Source organism: Erithacus rubecula (genome assembly GCF_903797595.1).
Source record: "Erithacus rubecula genome assembly, chromosome: 3".
Lineage (NCBI taxonomy): Eukaryota > Metazoa > Chordata > Aves > Passeriformes > Muscicapidae > Erithacus > Erithacus rubecula.
Genome location: NC_136689.1, coordinates 30645001 through 30669544, shown reverse-complemented (window position 1 = coordinate 30669544; position 24544 = coordinate 30645001). Strand labels below are relative to the sequence as shown.

The 24544-nt window shown below is 36.7% G+C and overlaps 1 protein-coding gene across 3 annotated transcripts; it reads left to right on the top strand.

The window, feature by feature from the left end:
- Positions 1 to 6545: 6545 nt before the first annotated feature.
- Positions 6546 to 24324, top strand: LRRC72 (leucine rich repeat containing 72). Of its 3 annotated transcripts, none has more exons than XM_079299991.1 (9): positions 6546 to 6587; positions 7895 to 7968; positions 11330 to 11399; positions 13470 to 13551; positions 14752 to 14865; positions 19091 to 19180; positions 21097 to 21261; positions 22462 to 22489; positions 23950 to 24324. In XM_079299991.1, exons 1-9 carry the CDS (start codon positions 6558 to 6560, stop codon positions 24113 to 24115), a joined length of 819 nt encoding a protein of 272 aa, XP_079156117.1. In that variant the 5' UTR covers positions 6546 to 6557; the 3' UTR covers positions 24116 to 24324. The 3 variants fall into 3 exon arrangements, with proteins under 3 accessions (XP_079156117.1, XP_079156119.1, XP_079156118.1); XM_079299992.1 differs by lacking the exon at positions 6546 to 6587 and adding an exon at positions 7190 to 7210; XM_079299993.1 differs by lacking the exon at positions 14752 to 14865.
- The last annotated feature ends 220 nt before the right edge of the window (positions 24325 to 24544 follow it).

Sequence of the window (24544 nt, the reverse complement as noted above, 5' to 3'; positions counted from 1 at the left end):
GCTAGCAGGAGCCTGGGGAAATATAAATACAGTAAATGCATTAAAAATACTTCAGCTAGTGTTGAGAGACTGTACAATCATGAAGAACTACTTTTATCCAATAAAACAAACTCCTAGAACTCAGGGGTTTAAAAGTTAGCCTATTGTGGGGTTGGAGCAATTATCAGATACACTTGGGAGAGGAGGTGTAGCATGGATTAAAGCCATGTGCATATAGAAGTCTATTTGAAGGTAGAACAAATGTCTAAAATGACAATTCCTTTCAAGGTCTGCTGGCATACTTTACAGAACACATCTAGCACATTTAAAAAAACACCACAGATTTTTCTGTAGAAGTGAAAATGGGCTCTCTCCATATGTGACTTTGTAACTCATGCCAGTCTTTTTAAAAAGAAATTTCACATTCATGCTGACAGACAAAAAGTGAAATTCTCAAAGCTACCAGTGTACTTAGAATTCCAATTGTGTAAATGTTCTTTATAATTCATGTTTTTTCAGCAATTCCTCTATGTTTGACAAATTTCCAAAGGGTTCATACTGCATTCAAATTGTGTTCTGCTGCTACACAGACTGTTACTTTCTCAATTTCCCTACCACTTTTACTGAAATACTCTAAATATTTTTCTCCCCAGTGCAGTTTTGTGAACTTGAACATGTATCTTTGTTAGTCATGGGCCTAAATAATGCCAATACATATCAATATACATACCATACCCTTACATATCATTGCACAAAATCACTGTGAAAAATAAGAATATGGGCAAAAGAAAATTTTAATCTAAATTTATTAAACTCCTCCTCTGTGATGACAGGGAAATCATCATGCCTACCAGCTGTAGAAAACCTCTAAAATCAGTAACAATTGTGTAGTTTGTGAAAATCTTGAAGTTCATGAAGATGATCTTCAGGAATCTCCTCCAGCTTTTTACCATTAAATGTTATCCGTTCCCATCTTCTCCAACATGAATGCAAGAAAGAAGAAACAAAATCAGAAAAAGTTGTGAAACATAATTATGGCATTTTCATTCTGCTAATTGCTGCTAATTGACAAAAAAAGGACAACTTTATGAATGTGATCACATGAACCTAAGAGGAAAACACTGGACTTGATCTAGAAGATCACTTTCAAAGCTAGATCTTATTTACTGTGCTGGACACTGCAATAGTGGCTTTTGCCATGTACAAAAATTTAAGAGGCAACTGAGAATTATTTCATTACTTGCCTTTGATGCACTGCTCTGGTGTCCAGAATTCATTTGACCCTAACTCTTTTTCTAGATTTAGCTACTTTTTAGTAGGTTTAGCCTAGGTACAGTACTAGTATATGGCAAGAATTGTAGAATAAGAACAGCAGTAGTAACATAGTGTGTAAGTAATTCATTCACACAGTTCAGGTCAGTAGAGCTTTGATAGACTAAACAACTGTTACAGGATACCAAAATATCAAATCAGTAAGAAAGATGACTCAGAGTTTCTCCAAGGGCAAAATGCATGAAGAACCAATTTCAAACCAGATAGTCAAGAGACATAATGTATTCCATATTTAGATTAGGATGTATGAACAGTATTACATAAATAAAGATTTTATATATATATATATATATATATATATATATATAATTCAGATAATAATTTTAAGAGTGCTGGTATTAAGACTGTACTCCATTTCCCTTGAATGAATGTACATGCAAGTTCTTAGATGTATTAATTCAAACTCTTCTTCAGACTTTAATTTTATTTTGTATTACCTATAATCATTTGTATCTATTTAATATTAGAGTATGAATTCAGCACAGGACATGTACTATCTCCATGGCATTAACTGACCAATTAAATTATTGCACTTGTTATTGGGAATGCTTATGCACTCTGAGCACTTTCTCTAAACTCTCCTGGCTGCACAGAGAGTGTTTGGGAGTCAGCAAAGGATACAGACCCTCCAAAACCCAAGGAAATTGATTCAGAACTGCTTTTGTGCATCTCTGTGTGGTACAGTCTTGCACCATATAAGCACAGTCTCATTGTCAACATAATAAAAAGACAGAATACTGGAAGTTTACATCTGATAATCACATTGGCAGATATCACTATTAAATATTATTTGAAAATGAAAGGTTAAGGGCTTTTTTTTCAGTATCTGCAGGTTACAAAACACCTCACTGACAGAGAAATTTCTGAATTAACAAGGACACCAGGTCAGTCAACAGTATTGACTTCTACTTGTAGAGAGCTCTGCAGAAATTCTTCTAGAAAACAGTTATTACTTTAAGGTTAAGGTAGTCAACGCTGTTAGAAAGCAATATTAAAAGTTTTAAATATGTATTATATGTTTTTATGAAAAATACCATCAATATCAGTGTGTATATATATATTTTTTTAAATATATATTAGAATAGCTATAAATGCTTGTGGAAGTGCACATAGAACATTTTGAAAGATTAGGATGTAAATTTCTGAGACTAGAGTAATAGGATCATTTGCCATAATGATGTTGCTTGCAGAATGTTGTTTACATAGCCATAAAAGAGCTGCAGCAGACAATTTCTTTCCTGACTATTGGTCAGACTTGGAAGCCAAACTCCAGGAACACTCCAGCATGCAGAATAGCCAGGGAACAAAGTTAAGAGTTGGCTATATTGGGATGAAAGATATGTCTAAATTGTGCTGATAGAAAAATAACACAGAGTATTTATAAACCTGTTGAACCTCCTCTCCAGCAGGATTGTCACATTAGTGATGGTGCTCTTTATTCTCTAGAGTAGTATTCAGTTGTCAAGTCAGAGTGAAGCTGGATTCAAATAAGGTGGTTCATCCATATGATGCAGTCTGCTGGGACAATTTTGCCATAGGTTATATCTGGACTGATATAGGATCAACATTGTATTATTTATTTTTAAAAAAGAAACAATCACCTCCCAAAATTCTGCTCCTGAGCCTGCTAAAGGGTCGCTGGGATGTTATCAGTGCCATCAGCAAGATTAATAGCATGAGTGAGAGAAGTGATTCAAATTCCTGAATGCTTTAGACAGCTCTGAGTATTTGAAACATCTGCATAGGGCTTGCAGCTACTGGACCTACGAGAGAACTGCACTCCTCTGGAGCAATAGCTGGAATGCAGGTGGGATGTCCTACTGATCATTCCTCAGGCTTCTGGCTTTCACCTGATAAACACTGATAACATATTTCCGGTTACAAGAAGAAAAAAGGGAATATGCATTAATCTGCAATATTTTGCATTTCACTTTCCACCTGAAACATATTTAATAACCTCAAAAACAAGTTAATTGTACTAATTTTTATGTATCATTACTATAACATAGGCAATTTTAAATTCATCCCAGATAGTGCTTTTGTTCTTTGATGGATGTTCTATAAGTAGCAGAACTGCACAGACATGTGAGATGGAGAATAATTCTGTAGTTTAATATACTTTCTTTTGGGGGTTGGACTAGATGACCTCTAGAAATCCATTCCAATGTAAATTAATCTATAAAATGTAGATGCAGTTTTTAAGTCGAACATCACAGTACCTTTTCTAATATCATAGCAAAGAATAACTAAATTCTGAAGATTATAAACTTTGGTGATTAAAAATATCACGTATTAGGAATTGATTTTAGTATATTTAATCTTTCACAGCCACTGAACAACAGGTTAAGTTCCAAAAAGCTATTGTGCTATCAGTTTTACAGTAGAGTACCGTTAAAATCATTGGGAAGTAAAACAGTGGCAGAATGATTTAGCACATCAAATCATTATTGTCCAAGTGTCAGTTGCTAAACTGTTGCTTCCACAGAACAGTTCTCCCCGGAGATGGTGAAGTATGTGGGTGACAGAACAAGACAGCATCCAACAGAGACATGTTACATTTTAAATCAGGTTTAATCTGAATTTTACTGTCCCTAGCAAATCTGCTTTTCTATAACGTGGTCTCTAAAGCAATACAATTACAATCTCCTATATCCTTGGTGTGTGGCTGAAGCATGGACATACCAGGAGGCCTCTGAAGTAGAGAACAAAAGGTGTTACTTCCCAAGGCACATGTAGCCTGATGATTTACAAAATCAGTAACCTCCTGTTCTGCCATATCACCTTTGTCAGTAAAAGCACATCTGTCTGTGCTTTCCCCTATTTCTATGTTCTGTTATCACATACTATAAGGTCACATTGTCTTGTTGCAACTATTTATTCATGTGTAAGCACATTAAGTATTTTTATTATATAAATATGAGAAGTTTTTTTGAAAAATATGTGTAGCAAGTCAATCATTATTCTGAGTTGGCCAGTTCAGTCTGAATAAAAAGTATTCATTTTCTACCCAAATTCCTTTAAACTTATTGGGGATTTTCAGCATCAACTTGCAAATGCAGAAAGAAATAGATATTAACTTTACTGAATTTGAGACAGTCTCTATTTAATCATCCAGATTAAGTCTGTAGCTACCAGTTGCTAATAGAGACAAGCTCCTCAAAACCCCAAAACATATAAAAAAACCCCCTCACCCCACGTACATCACACCTCTGTGAGGGAATACAACAAAATACTTTCCAGAGGTTCCTTCTCTCTCTCTCTCACTCTCTCTTTTCCCATACTCAATTCCTGAATTTTCTTGTCCTATCATGTTAATTGGACTAGTTGATAAGTCACTTTTATTATTAAATGTGACTTTAATAACTACCTTGCCCTTTACAATTCTAAACTGGTAGCTCTATCTTGTTGATTGAAAACCCTGAACTTGAATGTAGAATGAAAAAATACAGAACTTGCTACCAGTTTCTTCTTCTCCATTACAGTTCCTCTTTTTATGATTTTAAATACCCTAGAGATATTTTTAGAAGCTAAAATAAGGGATTAAAGGAATTTCTCATGTCAGTTTTGTACCTTTAACATGTCTAGTTTTCTTATTTGAGGTTTCTATTTGTTTAAAGCTACCTAGCAGAAATGGAAGCCACCCACAGAATTTTTTCCCTGAAAATTAGATATTTGCAATATAATACTTGTACTGTAGTTTCATTCCTCCATCATGCACACTACATCTAGCTTCAGTGGTCTGAACAAGCAAAGGCATGCACATAATTAATTCCATGAGGGACAGCTTATTCATATATTTGCACACACAACTCTTGTTCTTTGTATATCAGTTACACATAATTTACAATGACTATTTCTGCTAACTTGAGTACTCAGCGTAAATTAAATTCTAAATAAAGCTCCAAGTTTTCAGACATATTTTTGTTGTAGCTCGATCAAACATTTTCTATTGTCCTACTTGCACATGAGTGCGTGCACACACACACACTGGAAATGGCTTTTTCTATTCTTCAGCTTCTGCTATGCAGTAAAATGGTTATAAAAATAGCAACATGGCAACAGTTGCTTGCACATGTGGATGTCATAAACATTTTGAGATCCTTTAGAGCCAAACTCAATCCAAAGCACTGTCGCAGCAGTGAGCCCACTCCAGGAGCCAGCACGGGAGAGGGGCTCTCAGGCACCAAGGTGATTTGCAAGTTGCAAGGGAGTAATACATGCGGTGTGAATTAGCTGTAAATTAAATGCACAAGTGCTTTCTTTGTAAGTGACATGTATTTCGGTGGAATTTCTTCACAGAAAGGGTGATTAGGCATTGGAATGGACTGCCCAGGGAGGCAGTGGAGTCTCAGTCCCTGAAGGTTTTTAAGGCAAGACGGGATGCGGCACTTAGTGGTCCAGTGGACATGGTGGGTTTTGGTCATAGGTTGGACTCAGTGATCTGAGAGATCTCTTCAAACCTCATTATTTCTGTGATATAGACACATGGACAGAGAATCTGTGCTTAAAAAAAAAAAAAAAAAAAAAAAAAAAAAAAAAAAAAAAAAGGAAAAAGAAAGAGAACAAGCACACTTTTTCTGAGTTGTGAGTAAATATGATCCAGGAGACAGCTCCTTAGCCATTGTGGGTACCCCTCATCACCACTGAGCTCCTTCCCCAGCACGGAGCCCAGGCTGGGGCTCCCGTTCCAGTGTTACACCATTCCTGCTGCGTCCAGGTCTGGGACCGTCAGCTCGGGAAGGACACTGAGGTGCTGGAGCGGGTCCAGAGAAGGGCAATGAGGTGGTGGAGGGTCTGGAGCACAAGACTGATGAGGAGCGGCTGCGGGAGCTGGGGGTGCTTAGCCTGGAGAAAAAGGAGGCACAGGAGTGACCTTACTGCTCTCCCACTGGAAGGAGGCTGTAGCCAGGCTCTCCTCCCAGGGAACCAGTGACAGGACCAGAGGACATAGAATCAAGCTGTGCCCGAAGAAGAAACAATTTCTTCACCAAAACGGTGATTAAACATTGGAACGGGCTGCCCGGGGAGGCGGTGGGGTCACCTTGGAGATGTTTAATGAAAGGCTGGGTGTGGCATTCAGTGGCGTGATCTAGTTGAGGTGGTGGTGATCAGTCATAGGTGGGATGTGCTGATCCCAGAGGTACTTTGTTAAACTGACCCCGTGATTCCAGGGGCGCGCTGGGGGCACTGCCCCAAACCCGGCCCGGCCAGGCCCGGCCCGCGTCCCCCCGCGGCGGGGCTCTAAGATGGCGGCGGCCGCCGCGGCCGGCGGGCAGGTGAGCGGGGCGGCCCCTCCTCTCCCTCGGCCCGCCCGCCCGGGCTCGCTCTGCTCCGCAAGGCCCCGGGGCGGCAGCCAGCGGCTCGGATCCTCCGGGAGAGCCGGGGCGGGCCTTCCTGTGCTTCCTGGGCAGCGGCTGAGCGGGGCCGGCGGGCACGGGGCTCCGGGGTGGGGCGGGGATGAGACGGAGCGTGCGAAATGGCGCTCTGAGCGCGGCCTTGCTGGCTGGGACACCGGGCCGGTGCTCTCTGCCGCGGGTGTGCCTTCCCCGCTCCCATCGGTGTGTCCCGCAGTGCCCGGGCCTGACACCGGCACTCTCGGGGTGTCTCACAGCTGCTCCTCTCCAGAGATCACTTGGTGTTCCATGGGCAGATTTTGCACGTGTAGGAACTAAACTATGGTCGCTTATGCCAGATCTGTCCCCTGGGCGACAGCTGCAGCTGACAGCGGCCGTGCCGGGTTCCGGGTGCCTGGCAGGGCCCCACGGAGCGGCCTGCGAGCGCCCGCCTGCCTCTGCTCGCAGAGGGTCCCGCACATTTGCAAGTTATTTTGTGTAGGGTTAGAACACTCAAACACGCTGGAGCGGTTGTGCAGCCAATGCAGGTCACTCTTGACATGCCTGTGAGTGCTTCCAAGCCATTTTGTACTTGTGCGAATTTTAAACAAGAATGATCATAATGATGTTGGGCACAATAGCTCATGTATTAAAACCATCTTTTATGATACACATTTTTATCAACCACTTGTAAGAGAGATCCATCATTCTTATGTTAATGGGTTTTGTTCCTTTAGCAAGTTATGACAAATCAGTAATGTACTCTGAAAATAAAAACCACGTCTGCATTTTTCAATGTTAAATTTACAAGCAGAGTTTTCTAGATGCGTAGTTTTAAAAGGTCAGGTGCACAGTTTTAAGGTAAAGCTGCATAAAATAAAGTTGCAACTGTCAAGCAAAGTAAGCAGTTTCCCTAGTACTGCTCAGTGCTGGTTAACTGATCTGAGTGAGAAGCCCATTCTCCAGTTAACATATGTTAATTTCTATGTTCATTTCTGCCAACTATGATTCTCCACAGGAAAAGAAAACTAGTGTAAGTATAGTCTAATCACCGGAGTACTTTTATCAATTTAAAATAGAGACTGGAAATTTGATACTTCTTTATCTCTCTTGGACTATGTTGCAGTTTGAAAGGATACATGTATTAATTTTGGTCTGCATGTTTCTTTAAACACAGACATCACATATGTTACAATGTAATCCATAGTGTTGCAGCATATTATAATGACTAACCTGCTGTATACTGTCAGGCAATAGAAAACCAGCTGAAGATCTGTGGCTATAAGAGCAATGAGGATGTTGTAGCACTGTATCTGGCTAGACAGTAAGTAAAATGTTTCTTGTTTTGATTTTTACTAAAAGTAGACCACGAAGTAAATGGTAATCTTTCATAGTGCTTTCTGTATCAGGAACTGCCTGAAAACCATTTATATGTGAGATACCAGTACATTGTATCCTTATGTCATCCATACATGTTATGAATGAAGAAGTGGTGAAGGTGCACCAGCACACAGCAGCACTGTGCTCACAGCTAACAGCTTTATCCCTACATACACAATCTGTCTCCAGCAACCCAGAGTTGCTTGAGGGTCTGTGATTTCACAGAGTTGTACATGAATTTCTGCCATGGGGAGCAGAGGAGTGAGACCTGATGGGCTGATCCCTGCCTGTTCCAACAGGCTGGTAAGGCTGGGTGGAAGGAGTATCAAGAAGGCAAATGAAAGAACATAGGACCTGCCCAGTCTAAGAACTGCCAAATTTCTGACCTCCCTGAAGAAATGTGTTACTGCAATGGCAAAACTCAGTGGTACCACCTTTGAAATTGCCTGCATCTGTACTGCTGAGAACTGAAGGGAGGGCAGGGCAACATGAAGTGAATACAAGCACAAGAACACTTATTTTGGGCAGGCAGAACTGATGAGAGAGCTGATCTCTGAGAGCTTTATGAAACAGCTTGAGATGTAGGGCAGATGAGGAGAAGAAGACGTGCTAAGTGAAGGAAGGCAAAGCTTTCATGAACCTGTGGGTGATCTAGGTTGATAGAGGTGTATGTTGTAATATGAACATGCTGAGAGGCTGCCATAGAGGGATGGATACATGACAGGACATACTTCAAAGTTTTGGGAAAGCATGCTTTGAATTTCTGGCCAGGGCACAATTCCAAGTGTTGCATACCTGTCTGCAGCCTCACAACTGCATCCACTGCTCAAATGGTTGATAGAATATAGAAAAAACAACATAGTTTAATACTTCAGGGACAAAGTTTTCAAGGTCTCTTGGACCAATGAGAAAAAAAATAAAAAAGAAAAAAAAGCGGTGTGAAGGGATTTCAGTGTTGTCTAGTCTTTTTAGTGGAAATCATTTGGTCTTGAAAATTGAAATGTGCTCACTAATATGTTTAAATTCCTTATCACAGGTCCAGATTTACACTGAGAAAGTATTTTATGCTTAGTAAAGTAAAACATAGAGTTACTATCAATTTTTTTTTAATGTGCATTTTAGAAAGAAGAAAAGAGTTAAAATTTAAGTGAGAAGTCTAAATAATGAGAAAATTACAAGGTGCATTTATACATACTTTCTAAACAATGCAATTATTATACCACACATGTAAAGAATTAAGACTGTGTATACAGTCTTAATTGGCATATTTTCTGTTTTTAAATGCTTAAATGTGTGCCCTCACTGCCTTTAAATATTTTTTTAATATAGAATAGAAAAAAATGTTCACATGGCAGATCAGGAGTGATCTGTCTTCCCATTAAACCATTTTGGTAAAGATGATGCAAGATGGATTCTTTCATGATTGGATAGAAGTGAACTCCTTTTATTCTTTATCAGTTTATATAAACTTAAACGCCAGCCAAACTCAGTATCAGATCATGCCTCCTTTACTGTTGGTTTGACATATTTTTCTGCTAGCTGAAATAAGAAAATGGAAAAAAAATAATTAAAGTCAATCAAATAGGAGGGAATGAGTTTATATTTTTAAACTACTACTACAAAAGGAACATGAAACAATGTACTTTGGACACTGAAAGCTGTCATCCCAGGAAAACTGATTAACTTAGCAGTAGGTAGAAAAATAGTGCTGCAGGCCAAAAAGGATCAGTTTATAAAAGACATACAAAGTCTGTAAATATCTAGAAAAGGACAGGCTCTTTTAAAATGTTAGAGGAATTAAGCTCTACCTGGGGCAAATTAAATGCCTTAATATGAAAAAAAAAATACCCAAAACCAAAACCAAAAAACCAACAGATTGAGGCTTGGAGATAGTCAAGATGAGACTGTTACTAGACATGGAGTAAAGCCAATTAAATATAAAGCTGTAAACTGGTTATAGAGTGTCAGTGACCAAGAATATAAGAAATTTTGGGCTTTACTACCTGAAATGTAGTTCAGGGATGCACAGGAGAATTAGACAGGAGCTCTGTAGGAGCTGTCAACAGGCATCTGCTTGTTCCTGCTACTTGCAGTAATGTATTTTTCTGTTACTTGTGACAGTAGACATTAAGCTTAGTTTTTATGGCTTATCTGAGGAAGCCAAATAAACAATTTAAAGTAACAACATGAGAGAATAATCTGATTTTCAGTAATGCAAGGGACTAGAAGTACAGCATCTCAACTTTGTAGGGTTTGCTCTTGACAGACTTTTCATTTGCAAAAGCAAGATGAGAAAAGGCATCCACCCTCCCTTTGTCTGTACCTGGAGGGTGTTTTGGGAAAAAAAACAACCCAACAAATAAAAAGACAACATGGAAAGATAGAGACCAGACTTCACAGCTGGAAAATAAACACACCTTTATCCTGATGATGTGAGGTTAATTTTTAATCAGTCCTATTACTTTCTGAAACACTGGCCTTCATCTTGCAACACCTTAAAATCCACAGGGAAATTTTTATTATGGCAATTAAAAATGTCAGGCAAAAGTAATCTATAATTTTTCTAGTGGAAATTAGGAACACTTATTTATAGTAATGAAAATAAAGAAGAGCAATTAGTTAAAATGACTTGGCAGCTCACTAATATTTTGGTGATGGTCAGTAGGTAATTTTTTATTTATAGCAAGCTCAAAGTGCTGGATACACAGTGAAACATAAAACCATACAAGCATGAGGGAGATAATTTCAGCCTCAGTGGATGTACCAAGTTTCTATGAGAATAGTGCAGGAGTACAAAAAAGCAAAATATTTCACGATATACACTACTATGAAAAATAATAAAAATGCACATTGCTGTGCTTGATATCTGTCTTCTGTTGGCTTCTCTGGCACTGTGGCCAGACAATCCTCGCTGCACCTTCAAAGTTTTGCTTTTAGCTTCATGTCCCCAGGGTGCCAAACTTCTCATCCTGTGTTCTGAGCAGGATTTCTACAAACTGCAAAGTACATGTCACTCAGACTCATAACTCATGCTGTTATGGAAAAGCAATTAATGTATCACTTATTTTGTTCCTGTTTCTTTACCACCTGCTGCCTTGTTATGTTTGCAGGTGTGCAGAGTGCTTACACTGTCTCTGCCATCTTTTCTTTGTGTCTTTTTCTGCTGTATATAATATAATATATATATAAGGAAGTGTGCCTTTCTAGTTCTTGCATGTTATTTATGAAAAATTAAAATATTAATAAAACTAATAAGCACACTATTAATGTTAAGAAATTTGTTAATATTTTTATTCTTCCACCAGAGGACTAAGAAATATCCCAAGTCTATCACAATTTCGCAGATTAAAGTATTTGTGGATCAACAACAATAAGGTAATAAGATATTCCTTTAAAGAGCAGAACAATGCTCAATCTATACTCCCTGCTTATTATTTTGTGGTTTTTTTCTAGCATAAAATTTTATATAACTGTCAAACAAATAAATTATTCTTAATTTCAGGGGTAATTTAACTGTCAAATCTAACAGATTTGAAGAAAACATTTTTTTTTTAACATTACAGAGTATAAGATAATGTATTTTCCTTTAGATTCACATCAGATTTATTAATTTTGTGTATTTAAGAAGCTGAGGTTCTGTGCTAATTCCTGAGCTCCCAATGTAGCTAGAGCAGGCAGTTCTCAGAGCAAACAGAGGGGTGATGTGGCTGTAGGACAGGATTGCAGGAAATGCATGCCTCTTCTTTTACATTCTTACAGACATGCATAGTTTATTTCCTGGCAGGCTGGTGGTGGAAATGAAGCTCCTTTTTGATGTCAGGTACACAAGAGTGACATAAAACTCTGTGAAATGAGCTTGTCCCTGTGTGCAGGAAGCAGCACTGCAGTTCTAGGGATGACAGGGTAGGAACATTTTACTGTACATTAGTTTACATGATTTTCAAGTGAACCCAAGTTCTTAAATCTCCAGAACTGCTTGCTCAGGTAAATAGGTAGATCTGTGAGCAGCAGAAAAAATAAATTTACATTCCATATCACTTCAGAGCACATGCATATCTGCTGCTCCAAGCCAGCATCAGTTATATGGCACCTTATGTCCAATTCATCAAAAGATCTCTACTTTACTTTGCTTTTTTTGGAAAAAGCAAATGTATAGGCATATTAAAATGTTGAACTAAAATCACAGCTATGATAAGACTTTTCCTTGTGGAGCTAAATGCCATTAAAAAAAGAAGAAATGGCCTGATGACTAAGCAGAACTGATCTTGCTGATCCAAAAAGAAATAATTGGAATTTTGCACAACTGTCACTTTCCTACCTAAGCAATAACAAAGAACATTATTTTGTTGCTCTGTATAACTTGTGTGAAGAAGTCACTCAGTGGATTTTCATAGGAAAAGTCTCACTTAAATGCCTCAATAGGAGGAGCATATTTTTCTGTACTCAATAATTTTTCAGAAAAAAAGAAAACTTTGGATGATTCTGAAAACAAAATTTGCCAAAAAATAGGGAAAACCACTGTACAAGGGAGTGGAAAACTTCTGCCTTATGCTCTTCCTTCCAGCTTTCAGATACTGTTAATGCACAGAGCAAAGCACGTTTATTTTGGAGTCAGTGGCGAAATTCAAGGACTGAAATAATTCCTTTCCTAATAAATTACTTTTCATCACAGAATTCAAAGAGTCAGGAATAATATTCTGTTTGTTGTTCTTGCATTTTAACTGTAGGATAAAAACTTCAGCACCATTCATACTTTCAGTTCTCAGTGATTATGGAGGTCAGCTTGCTCTCCCACTGCAGATACTTTACCTTGCACTGGAGTCAAAATTGTATTGGAATTGAGCTTCTCCAAACAAGGAGGTGTGATTCCATAGGGACTGAAGATAACTCTTTATTGGGAATGCACCCATACATATACTGATTTTTTTTTTTTTTTTTTTTTTTTTTTTTTTTTTGCAACTCTAATTGATTCTGTAAATATGATTAGATGACATTTCTGGTAAATTAGAATGCATTTGTACTCTTTAAACCTGCTGGTGAAAAAATAATTTAAGTACAAGATACTGGGTTTATTCCAATGATATATTTCAAGAATATTCTTAAACCAACATAGAATTATTATGCTCTACAAGGGTCTTCTCTCAAAAAATTACTTCAAATGTGAATAGAAGTAAGAGAAAATGTGGAGACCAGTCATTCAAGGAAATGTTTCCAAATACAAACATTGAATCTGTAATTCAAAAAATCAGTTAAGGCTGTACTGCTTGTATTTGATTTGCATTAGTATTTCTAATGAAGGCCCAGCTGTCAAGAGAATCCTTAAACCAGTCTTAAACAGAAATGTAAGAAACTACCTGTGGTTAAACAGTTTTCAAGAGGCCACATTTGTAGTTCTCCAACACTGCATTCAGAGTGACATAACAGTTTGTCTAACTCTAATTTCAGATCCAAGATTTAACCTTCTTGATCAAAAACTATTACTTGACTGAACTCTATCTCAACAATAATGAGCTGACAGATATATCAGGTACCAATCTTCCCTTTTTAGGTTGAGCAGAGGCCTATGCTTTCTTTTTCTGTATTGGCATTCAAATTTATAAAACTGGAAGACAGCATATAACTTATTGGTAGAAAGCTCCCATGTATGCATAATTAATACATATTAATTAGATATTTAAATTTTCCAGCATACTTGAGTGGCAATAAAGTGATGTGTTTTTTCTGGTCTAAGGGATGAAATGTAATTCACTTTATGTCAGGCAATTGTGAAATATTTTTGATCTTACATGACCATATTTAATATTGAGGATTTATAACTAGAAGTATTTCGCAAAGTTACTGCCAAACTTGTTCTATTTTAAAAAGCCATCTGTCTTATATTTTAGTTTTGCTTGCCCTTGTAGATTAAAATCTGGTGAATTTGTGAATGAACAGGCCAAAGAATAATGTATTTCTAAATATTTTAGACATTTTAAATGTTAATATTTTGGGGTTTTTTCTGACCCTATGAAATACTGGGATGAGAAATGGTGTTGATTAGTTTCTGTGAGATTTCAAGCAAACTTTATCTTTGAAAGACATAAACATGGATACAACAGACAATACAGATGATAACAAAATATGGGTAAACAGAAAGGTATCATTAGTAGAGAAATTTAAATAAAATACTGTATAAAATTTGGAAAATGAAATGTCTAATCTTGATGGGTGAGGATGTGAACACAGTCTGGTTCAAAACAATACTTTGTAAGAGCTTTTTAATACATTAATAATTACTTGAAATTGAACTATTTTCTAAGGAATTCACTATTTATTACTTGTGAGACAAAGGCAGTATTAGGGATTGTTTGTGAGGGAAAGGTAATATTAGGTCAAGGTAAAAGGAAGTGAATTAACCAAACATTAGAGGAATATAGGAGGAATGAAGGGAGGTAGAAGAGAGGCTGCAGTTGAGGTTGATTTGTTGATGCAAAGGTGATGTGGACAAATGGAAAAAATTGGAATAAAAAAAGTTAGGCATGTGTTTAAAAGATGTAACTATAAAGGTGAAAAGGATACTGAAATATCTTTAGTTGATAGTTTTAATTAACATCTCATGCAATGTGTTACCAAAAGACAGGCATAGATAGATAACTAAATACAAAATTCAGTGTACAGCATAGCAAAGTAATGTTCTAATAAAGGCAGCTATGGTGAAAATGATTAATTATTTTTCATTTTATTTCAGGTGCCCTGAAACACTTATGTTCATTACAGATTCTGTTTCTTCACAACAACAAGTTAAAAAAACTTGGCAAAACAGTGAAGGAATTGAAAGGAATGATAAGCTTGCAGACTCTAAGTAATACCTTATTTTTATTTTGCAGAACAGCAAGTAGTAGCTTTTTAGTTTCTTATCAGGATGTTTCTTGTCTATTTCCACATCATTTGCCAATAGTTTTTGAAATTAATTAGCAATTTCAGCCAAATTTGACAGAAGAAAGAGATCTATAAGACATGAAAATTCCACAAAGAGTACCTCAACTGAGGAAAAACTGCTAAGTGAGTTCAGAAGTTAACTTTTGGCTGCTGGCTAGCCAGTAGCTTGGATGAGTAGCTTGGAGGGTGTCTAAGCAGTTTACAGCTGCCTCTTTGTAATGGAACACAGGAGTATGGTGAGATTATCACAGAGGTGAAAGGAGTTGAAAAATGGTTGTTATTGCTTTTGAGAGTGTGAGTGATAGGTTATAGAACCCAAATTCCTGCCTCATTAATTCTCTTGCTTATAGAACTTCCTTCCTGCATCTTTTTGGCAGACTGTGGACTTCTAGAGTCTAAGAATAAATGTACTTTAGGTATTGTTCATTACAATATCTGTTAAGGAGTATAACACTGGCTGAAAATGAAAATAGCACCATGTCTGAAATTTCAAATGAAATACAAAACAATGTTGGCAACTCTAAGTTACAATGTAAGAAGTAGCCTGCAGGGAAGGTAGGATTATCTGCTATTAAGATACTGAAAGTGAAAATATAGTCAGTCTTTTTCCATGATTCCTAAAGGAATGTCAACATAGGTCAAATGCCAAATGCTTAGTACTTGGAGAAGACAGTAAACAAGTTTTGTGCCTTGGTGACATGGTTAAGGAGGGGAATGTCAGAATCTTTCCAGGCCATCACACCTCCTTAAGCATTCAGCAAATTGAATGTCTGATTGTGGGAGAGGAAAATATGAATGAAAATTTAAACTTTTAATTGAACTTGACCCTGGACCAAAACTAAGACAAACTAATCAAGTGTTTAGGAAGACAACATGCTAGCCAAACTATTGAAATTCATTCCATTATATACAAGATAGAAAAATTAGTCCATTTAAGAATGCAGTTGTTTGAAATGAATCAGCAGCATTGGGAGAGACATCCTATGTATGAATGGTGAAGTCACTTGAATTTAATGTTAGCTCTACAAATTAATAAGGAGCTTCAACAAGCACAGGAAGTTTGTTGTACTTGTTGCAACTGTCTGTGAGAAATACAGAGAAGATAGTTTAAGTGGTGCTGAGTTATTATAAATGGCAGTTGCAAAGGCACAGTGAAAATTTGATATCAATTCAACTGGCCACCACCATAGAAAAGGACAATTTTTTGAAAGAACAAAATTGTTTGAAAGACAATTGTTTGAAAGAACAATCAAACAATATATATATGATATACTGATCTACCCTAATTTAAAAAAAAATGTTGTAGATTAAATAGTAATCAGTGGAAGAAGCTTAACAACATTAATAACCATAACTTTCAAGTCATTCCTTCTTGACCTTTGCAGTCATTAAAAAAATTGTCAATGTGTTTGCTTCAAGAGGACTTCATAATAATGAATTCTCAAATTAACAGGTCTCTATGGGTTTCATAAAATGTCCTGTCATAGTTGAAGTAAATTAATTCAGTAAATGAACAAAATTATTCTAAAAAGTCATATCCTATATATTTATCTGCCTTCTTGCAATATTAATAAATATTAAGTAAGTGCAAAATTTGCACTGTGTAGCTTTGAAAAGGGCTGTGCCCATAAGTCACTTTTATAAAACAAAACCAGTGAGACTTCTCACTGTTATGAGGTAGATGTTTTTTACTGTCAATCTGATTTAAAAAAAAAATCACTTGCTAGCCTTCAGTAGAGCTCCTGGATGCTTAACAGCGTTTTATTATTTTGTAGCTCTTGGGGGCAATAGAACTATTAAAACACACTATTATTGTTTGCTTCAGGAGTAGCATCCAGCTGCCAAAATGTTGCATTTCTCTTCTTGAAGCCTCTCTTGTGATTTTAGCCACTGTCCTGCACTGGATGTGTAGCATACCATCCTTCATCAGGTGTCTAGGGAAGACACTCAGCTTCAAAAGATTTATTGCACATGCTGCTTACAACTGCAGCCTTCTGGGAGATTCAGAGTGTTCCTTTATGGGCTCACCTTGTGCTCAAGTCTCCCTTTTGGAATCCAAGATTTTTGTTATGTACTTTGTAAATTGCCTCAACTGATTTATTGTCCGCAGCTAATTTATTGTCCTGCTCAGAAAACTCTCTTGTTCACTATGTTTCTGCCCCATGTGGCAGAGGCACACTGTTTTCCAGCACTCCAAATAGAGAAAACAGACAAAACTGTGGAGGAAGAAAGCATTATCCTAATTTGTAGAACTAAAATTGCATGACCTTGACAAGAAAGTAGATAGCTCAGCCAGGAATTGATCCCAGATGTTTTGTAAAACAAAACCATCTTGATCTGTACAATGGTTGAATTTATTGTAAAAATGAGTAGTAGAAAAATGCACATGCTCTAAAACAAACCTACAAATTGGTGCTGTTGAGCAGGGATGTAGTCCAAGCAGCATCCAGATTCACAAGTGTTAAATATCAGAACTGGTTTGTGCCTTGGAAAAAAATCTCTCTTGAATCTTTATTCTATTCCATTGCTAAACATATCTGCTTTTAGAGATCTTTCAGAAACATTTTTCTCTTTGGAGTGCTATAGTATATTTTCTTGACTCAAAACAGACTTATCAGATACATACATAGTATCCTTTCTGATTAACACTTTCTAGGAAAAAAAAAAATTTGTTCGGTTAAAATAGAACTTTTGCTGCCACCTTGTGGGTGTCTTACTAATTTTAAGTACAGCAATTAAAAAAAAAAATATTAAGGAATTAAAACAAAAAGTTCTCCTCTGAATGCATGAACAGGTGTTTTCTGTGTAGGAGAGGACAAATGTTCATTCCAGCCTTAAAGATGCATTTTCAAAACACCTGCTAAATCCCATCAAGCTCTGAGCCCTCTCAGCAGCCATATTTGCCCTGAAGAACATGAAATTGCATCTTGTAGTTTACAAACCTGTGTGGAATATTTTCAGACTTTTTTCTTCTACTATCTCTTACTTCCTTCTGTAATACCATCTTCCTCCCTCTAACTGCTAAAATGACAATTTGTTTTTTTACCCTAGAGCAAGTATTAGCCACAGCCTCTCCTCAGAAAAACAGATGACTGTAGACTGTAGCAGTAGTTGCAAAAATGATTAATTTAAGATTTTTTTTCCCCGCTCTGGTCTCAAGGTGACAGCCTCCTGATTATTTTTACTGTCTTAAAGGAACAGCATTTGTTTAAGGAGATTAAAACCATTATTATGTTTTTTATTTAGAAGAGGTCCCACCCCACAACACTTGTTTATTAGCTGATCTGTGAATGAGCCACTTTCTATTGTAACAGCCTCAGATATCCCTGTCACTAAACAGACTGATTTGGCATGTGAGCTAGGCTAATGCTCCACACCTGGCAAAGCAGCAGCACAGGGTTGATACCTGTCTCTGTGTTACAAAGGTTTGGTTATACAGGTAGTATGAACCTGAACAGAAATATTTTAGCCAAGTTGCTAATGGGCTTTTGGAGCTTGGTATCTGCAGTCTCAAGGAAAGCAACTGGGACCCAGGTTCTTAGGAATTTAGGCCCTCTGAAACAATTTTCTCTTATGTTTCTTGAGTTTTCAAAATTACCATCTGTCAAAATATCAGAAAGCTGTGTATTTGCATTTCATATTGTATATGTGGAATACAGCCTTTTATCAGCTCTGATAAAGTCTTAGATGTCTCCTAAAGCTCATCTGATATTAGTAACTGCATCCTCCTCCAAATTTTGTGTCTTACATTTAGCTTTCACACCTAAAAGACCATTGCTATTTAAAATAGGCATTACCTAACAATAAGTAAGCAAATCAAATCTAACACTTCAGTGTTTCTTTCTGTAGATCTTAAAAAATAGACAAAAACTGTAAAGGTTTGGAGTGCATGATGACACCTTTACTCAGTTCTTGCCTGTGGTATTTTGCATACTCTGCAGTAAATCAGTTCCTGCAGTCCATGTTTAGATGGGTGATTTCAGGTGTGTAAAAAGACTACTTTGTTTACCCAGCCTAAGAACAAATTGAATTTGATATTTTGTACAAAATCTTTGGCTCTTAGTCACCTTTAATTTTCCTGCCTTGAAAAGTTGTTGTTTTGCTGAGCTTGGTTTTTTGTGACATTTTTTTCTGTACACATTTTGCAGACCTATTCCAAAACCCTCTGGCATATGATCCAGACTACCGGCTTTATGTGATATACTTCCTTCCTTCAGTTCAGCTCCTTGACAGGAAGTGTAAGGATTGATTTCTTCTCCCACAAATCATTGACAGTTGCTTTTAATTCTAACCAGTTTGGAAAAATAGGTGAAATTATCCTAGCTGTTCTTTTACATGCATTTGTTGATAGAGAACAATATACATATTGTTAGATAGAACAAGATACATAATTTTTTTAAGATTTATCAAGCAAAAAGAGTTTGCATGGCATAAACACTTTGTCAAATGTGTTTTATTTATTTTTCTTTTTAAATTGTGTTCATTTTTCTTGTGTCTTGGTCTTTTTGGGTAAAGATAAAAGCTTATGCTTAGAAACATGCACCTACCTCTGTGCATTTAGATTGTATAGTCACATGGGTGAGTGGGTTTACTTAGGTTTGGATAATATCCTGAGCTATCTACTTGTTTCTGTACAGTTTAAGTATGTATACACACGTTTCTTGGTAAAGTAAATGCAGATCAAGCTTTTAAATGTAATATTCACAAGTTATCAAGAGATCTTTCATAGCTTGTCTACTGTAAATTCTACATAAAATAAAAGTTGTCTTAGGAATAACTAGATTTTAAATCAGTGAATCCATAAACATTGCCACAATGTACCCAGAAAATCACCATTGGTGATTTTTGTCTCGGGTGTTTGGAGAACTGTGTGACTGACAGTACTGAAAATTACTGAAGAGTAATGAAAGTAGCGAAGTCCTACCTCAGCTGTGTAAGAAAGTAGCAAGGAAACACCAGCTCCTCTTTGAAAGAGAACTGAGCACGGCAGATGCAGGACAGCTGCAGGTGCTGGGAAGCTGTGCAGCTGCCGTGAAGGAAAGCTGGTGGATAGGCCCCAGCAGGTGCCAGGGCTTGAAGAGGAGTTGCTGGATCTGACCAGGTGCCCATTTGCTCATACAGTCATTTTGCACAGGTACCTCCATTCTCCTGGGCACTTTTTCTTGTGTTACACTTGTTCTTAACACATCTGTCAGGCTATTACTAAATACCACTTTTTGACCAGGGAGTGACGACTGAAGCTTAATGTGCTGAAAAATACATGTTACATTTAAAAGAAACACTTCCATAAAACTTCTTGGACTTCATCTCCTAAATACAGTTCTGCCATAGTCCTGCCGTAGTCCTGGATTAGGATTTGAAGCAGTAATTTGTATCAAGCTGTCTCCTGGAGTTTCTATTTAGTGAACTATTTCTCTAAAACATTGCAAAGCTTCTTCACCATCTGTAGAACATTACCAGCATAGTCCTGGCTGTCTCCTTCACACAAGACACGTGCTGATGTTCCGTTACCTTCAGGCATGACTGCTGCAGTTCCTTCCTAATTGGTCCCCTAGATACCACGACTCCAAACTCCTCTGAACTGAACATGCTTCTGCCAGTTTCTTGTTCTAAAAATTTAGCTGACTTCTGTTCCATAGCTGAATACCAAATTAGTATAAGGTTCATAAAATTGAAGCTATCACCCCCAATTTAACAGTCTCAAATTATTTGTTTAAAAATTAAAGTGCAAAACAGGAAAAAATTAAACTTTTCCATTGATTGCACTCTTAGGGTTTTCTCTGTAATTGACCAATAGGAATAGAACTGGCCTTAAACCAGGACTTGTTTTTGCTATTGATAAAGACACTTCCAAATATTTACTGACTTTTGCAAGAGATCTTATTTAAGCAGCATGAAAAGCCTTGCTCTCCAGCAACCTCATTTCAAACTTCTGATCCTACTGCATTCAGAAGAAAATGCTTTATTGTACAGGGCTTCACCCTAAAGCCTTATAAAGTATTGCTCCATGTCCCCATTTTGAATTGCCATGAAATTGTGTCATTAACATCACTATTGTTTAAAAACTGCACAGAAAAGATATGAATCACCTTTTGGATGTTGCCTTTTCAACTGATAGAAACAAAATTACATTTTTTAATATCCCTTTTAACAGTAGTTACAGAAAAAGAAAGGGAGTCAGCACTTCATCTCTATAACCCGAAAAGGACTTGGGTCATGCAGTCAATAGCTTTTGGGAAGAGAGTGGATACATCCCTGGAGACTGTGGTGGAATCTAGGAGATGCACTCAACCAGCCAGAGGACCAATAATGCCCTCAGGTATTTGTAGTACTTGAAGGAAGGCATACTGTTTAGGTCATTTGAATTGGAACCCGTTTTTTCATTCATCTGATAAAACATTATTGGTTTTAGTAAGAAAAAAATATAAATACATCCAGAACCCAGCTGGTTTGCTTCATAAAGTAAGTAGTCATAGCAGCAGCAGGCAACAAATGAATCCTTCTACTGAGAGTATTGTGGCAGATAAATTCTAGTCACACCCTGTAGTTACAGAATTGCCTTTAAAGACAACTGAAAAATTTGTCAGCATTGGTGTGTTTAGTTTTTCTTATATTTAAAACATCTCAATACACTTCTGGCTCTCAGTACTCAGCATCATAGAGTTTTGATGCCCTCTAGTGCTTTTACAATATAATCTCTTGAGGAAAATATTTTCTTTTAGTGTTCTAAAGTTTATGTACCTTGCCTGGCTTTGCAAGCAGATTCGTCATTTTGCTTTCTAAGCTGAGAATATTTTAATCATGTCTTATAATAGCATATAAAGCAATTTCTAGAGTTCTTAAAACACTCAGATCTGGAAGACAGCATGATCCTGGCACAAGAAAGCAGGCAAATACCACCTGGAACCATGTGACTTGTATCACAATCCAGAACCAACCAAAACCCCAGCACAATCTTGTCAGCTTTTTTGATGTTTCAAAAATAAAAAATCACCATTGTGCATAGATAAGTGAAATTGTAGCATTTTAAATAGTGTAGATGGAAGTTTGGAAAGTAATCAAATACCTGCACCTTTTTAAAATGTATATATCACAATAGTAAAACTGAAAGCAGTGCATTTAACAATGATTTTGAAGAGGTTGGGAAAAGGAGGATAGTTTAAGCATACATAATAATTTGTTTTGCTGATGATTATCAAAGCAGGCAAACAGCTGTCTTTATGTCTACCCTGCAAATATACACATGTGCAGTGGCATAATTTTCTGTGAAGGAAAAAAAAAGCCTGGATGTGTTTGTCTATAGGAAATAAAATACAAGAAACTTAAAACTATATACACTTAAAACCCCACCAATACTTGCTTCTGTAGTAATTTAATAAAATGTTATCTTAAACATTTCAAATTGTGCTAGTTTTGAATTAAATTGAACAAGTGATTTAGGATCAGAATAGCAATCATTTCTCAGCTACTCAAATTGCTGTACAGCCATTAATGCCACAATTTGAACTTTCTGTTTTAGGTCATGAATTTGGAAATAACACAAATAAGTAAGTAATATTTTCAGTGTCTTCTTCCTTTTTCATCTCTGATGCCTTTAAGCTCCTCTTCCCATGCCTAAAAAATACCCTAACTAGAGAAAATTTCCAGTAAAAAAAGAACTTTTGAAACCATTTCAGGTCTTTCTATTCAATGTAGCTGCAACGCTACATTAGGTTTGTTGTCTAAAATTTAGTATTGAAAGATATTCCACATTTGGAAATGGATATATAAAAATGCCATTTATTTGTAAGATCAAACACTGGTCACTAGAAAAAGCATGCTCAAAGCATTAGAGCATCAGAATAGCTGTTCTGTATTATGTCCCAGAAAACCTTCTCCTGACTGGTTGTTCAAAAATATACTCTCTGGAAAATATTATGACTTGTAGAATGAAACTTTTTTAGTCTGTACATGATGTTACTTTTATTCTGTTCAGTTTCAAAATCATAGAAATAAATGTAAAACTTTTATCTCTGCATCTGGATTGAGACAGGAGAAGGCTTGCCTTTTAATGTGATGACATTTTAGATGCAAACTTTGTAAGAGTAGATTTACAAACTTTGGGTATCAGGCTTGGCTTTAATTTTTAGCTTTATACATGAAAAGATTTGAAAATTTGAAGGAAATAAGGAGAGCCTACATATATCCTTTAACAGTACTCTAAGCACAGCTCTTTAAAAATCAAGCTAATTTCTGTTGAAAAATTAATTCTTACCTGCCTTCAGTGCAGTTAGCTGTCCTCTGATAGAATGAATGTACAGCTGCCTCAAGTCTTATTATGGAAATGCTGAGGCTTTGCAAGGTGCCTTTTGGTGACAAGGTGCATTATACTCAGTGGAGATAGTCCTGTGGCTTATGTGAGGTGTGTTACTACAGGAACATTTTAATAAATAAATTCTTATAATATGAAGTTTTTATATTGTATGTGAGTTGGAAGGTTTTGGTTCCTTGTCAGTGCTGCTTTGATGTTGTGAATCTGCTGCTTTTCTCTCCCAGACTGCAGCTGTGGCAGAATACATGAATGCAAGCTCACAGTGATCTGGAGTCAGAGCTTGGAGAATGGATATTGGCCTGAGGGCTAGTTAAGAGATCCACAGTGAAATAAATGTGCATTTCCATTAATGGGTACCAAATCACTTGTCCATTGAATGAGAGCATTAAAAGTATACAACTATAACTTTTGTGTGGGGAAAAAACCTGAAAACAAAGAAACATTTTTAAATACTATAAATGTTTTTAAATAATTTATCATTATTTTTTCAGATAGAATCCCATGACTTTGACCTTTTCTTGTTTTGCTTTCTTAAATTTGGTAGAAGAAAACCTTCTGAAAATTGAAAAATTTTAAATCCTCCCTCTTAGTGTCATTATCATGACTTCTACTTTCACTTTCCATAGAGTGTGTGTTGTAAATTAGTTCTGAAGTGATTTGGAAATGTTCAGGTAATGGACTTTGTTCTTTTTGCAGGGTACCATTTGAAGACCCTGAAGATGCAGTTTTAGTACGGGCAATGACAAGATCTTTAATGGAATTTTCCTCTGTGGACTGGAACAAAGTAGCCACCTGTCATGAAAGACGGCTTAAAAACAAAGCAGAAGAGCCCCTTGAGAAGCTGACAGTCCAGTTTAGATGAGAAAAGCACAATTTCTCTCTCTAATGTTAACCCCATAAGTAGGTTAATAGCTCAGTAAAACAAGTACACAAGAACACACATTAATTAACTGAATTTCCAGAAAAATAAGTTAGTGTAACATTTATCATATGTAGCATAGAGAGTGAAGAAATTAAGATAACAAACAATAAACAGAGTCAATGTTATAATAAAAGTTGCTTGAAATGCAATTCTTACCATAATTTTGTTATCCAAAAGTACTAAACTGCACACTAATTTTTAGGAAACTAAGGATAAATTCTTTTATTTCTTATAATACACTTCCTCATATATTTCTCCTTCCATTCTGACAATGCTAAAAGTCAATGATACTTTCTAAAAGTAACCTTTCAGGCTGTAGCTTGTCTTCTGAGTTCCTTCCTTCTCTCCTAAGTTAGCACAGAGCCACAG

What these genes read in the sequence shown, in the direction of transcription:
- LRRC72 (XM_079299991.1), top strand. Translation starts at nt 6,558, where the DNA reads ATGGCGGCGGCCGCCGCGGCCGGCGGGCAG. An exon ending in TCAGCTCCTTGACAGGAAGT is followed by an intron (nt 19,181 to 21,096) that starts GTAAGGATTGAT and finishes CCCTTTTAACAG; the next exon opens with TAGTTACAGAAAAAGAAAGG. An exon ending in TTTGGAAATAACACAAATAA is followed by an intron (nt 22,490 to 23,949) that starts GTAAGTAATATT and finishes TTCTTTTTGCAG; the next exon opens with GGTACCATTTGAAGACCCTG.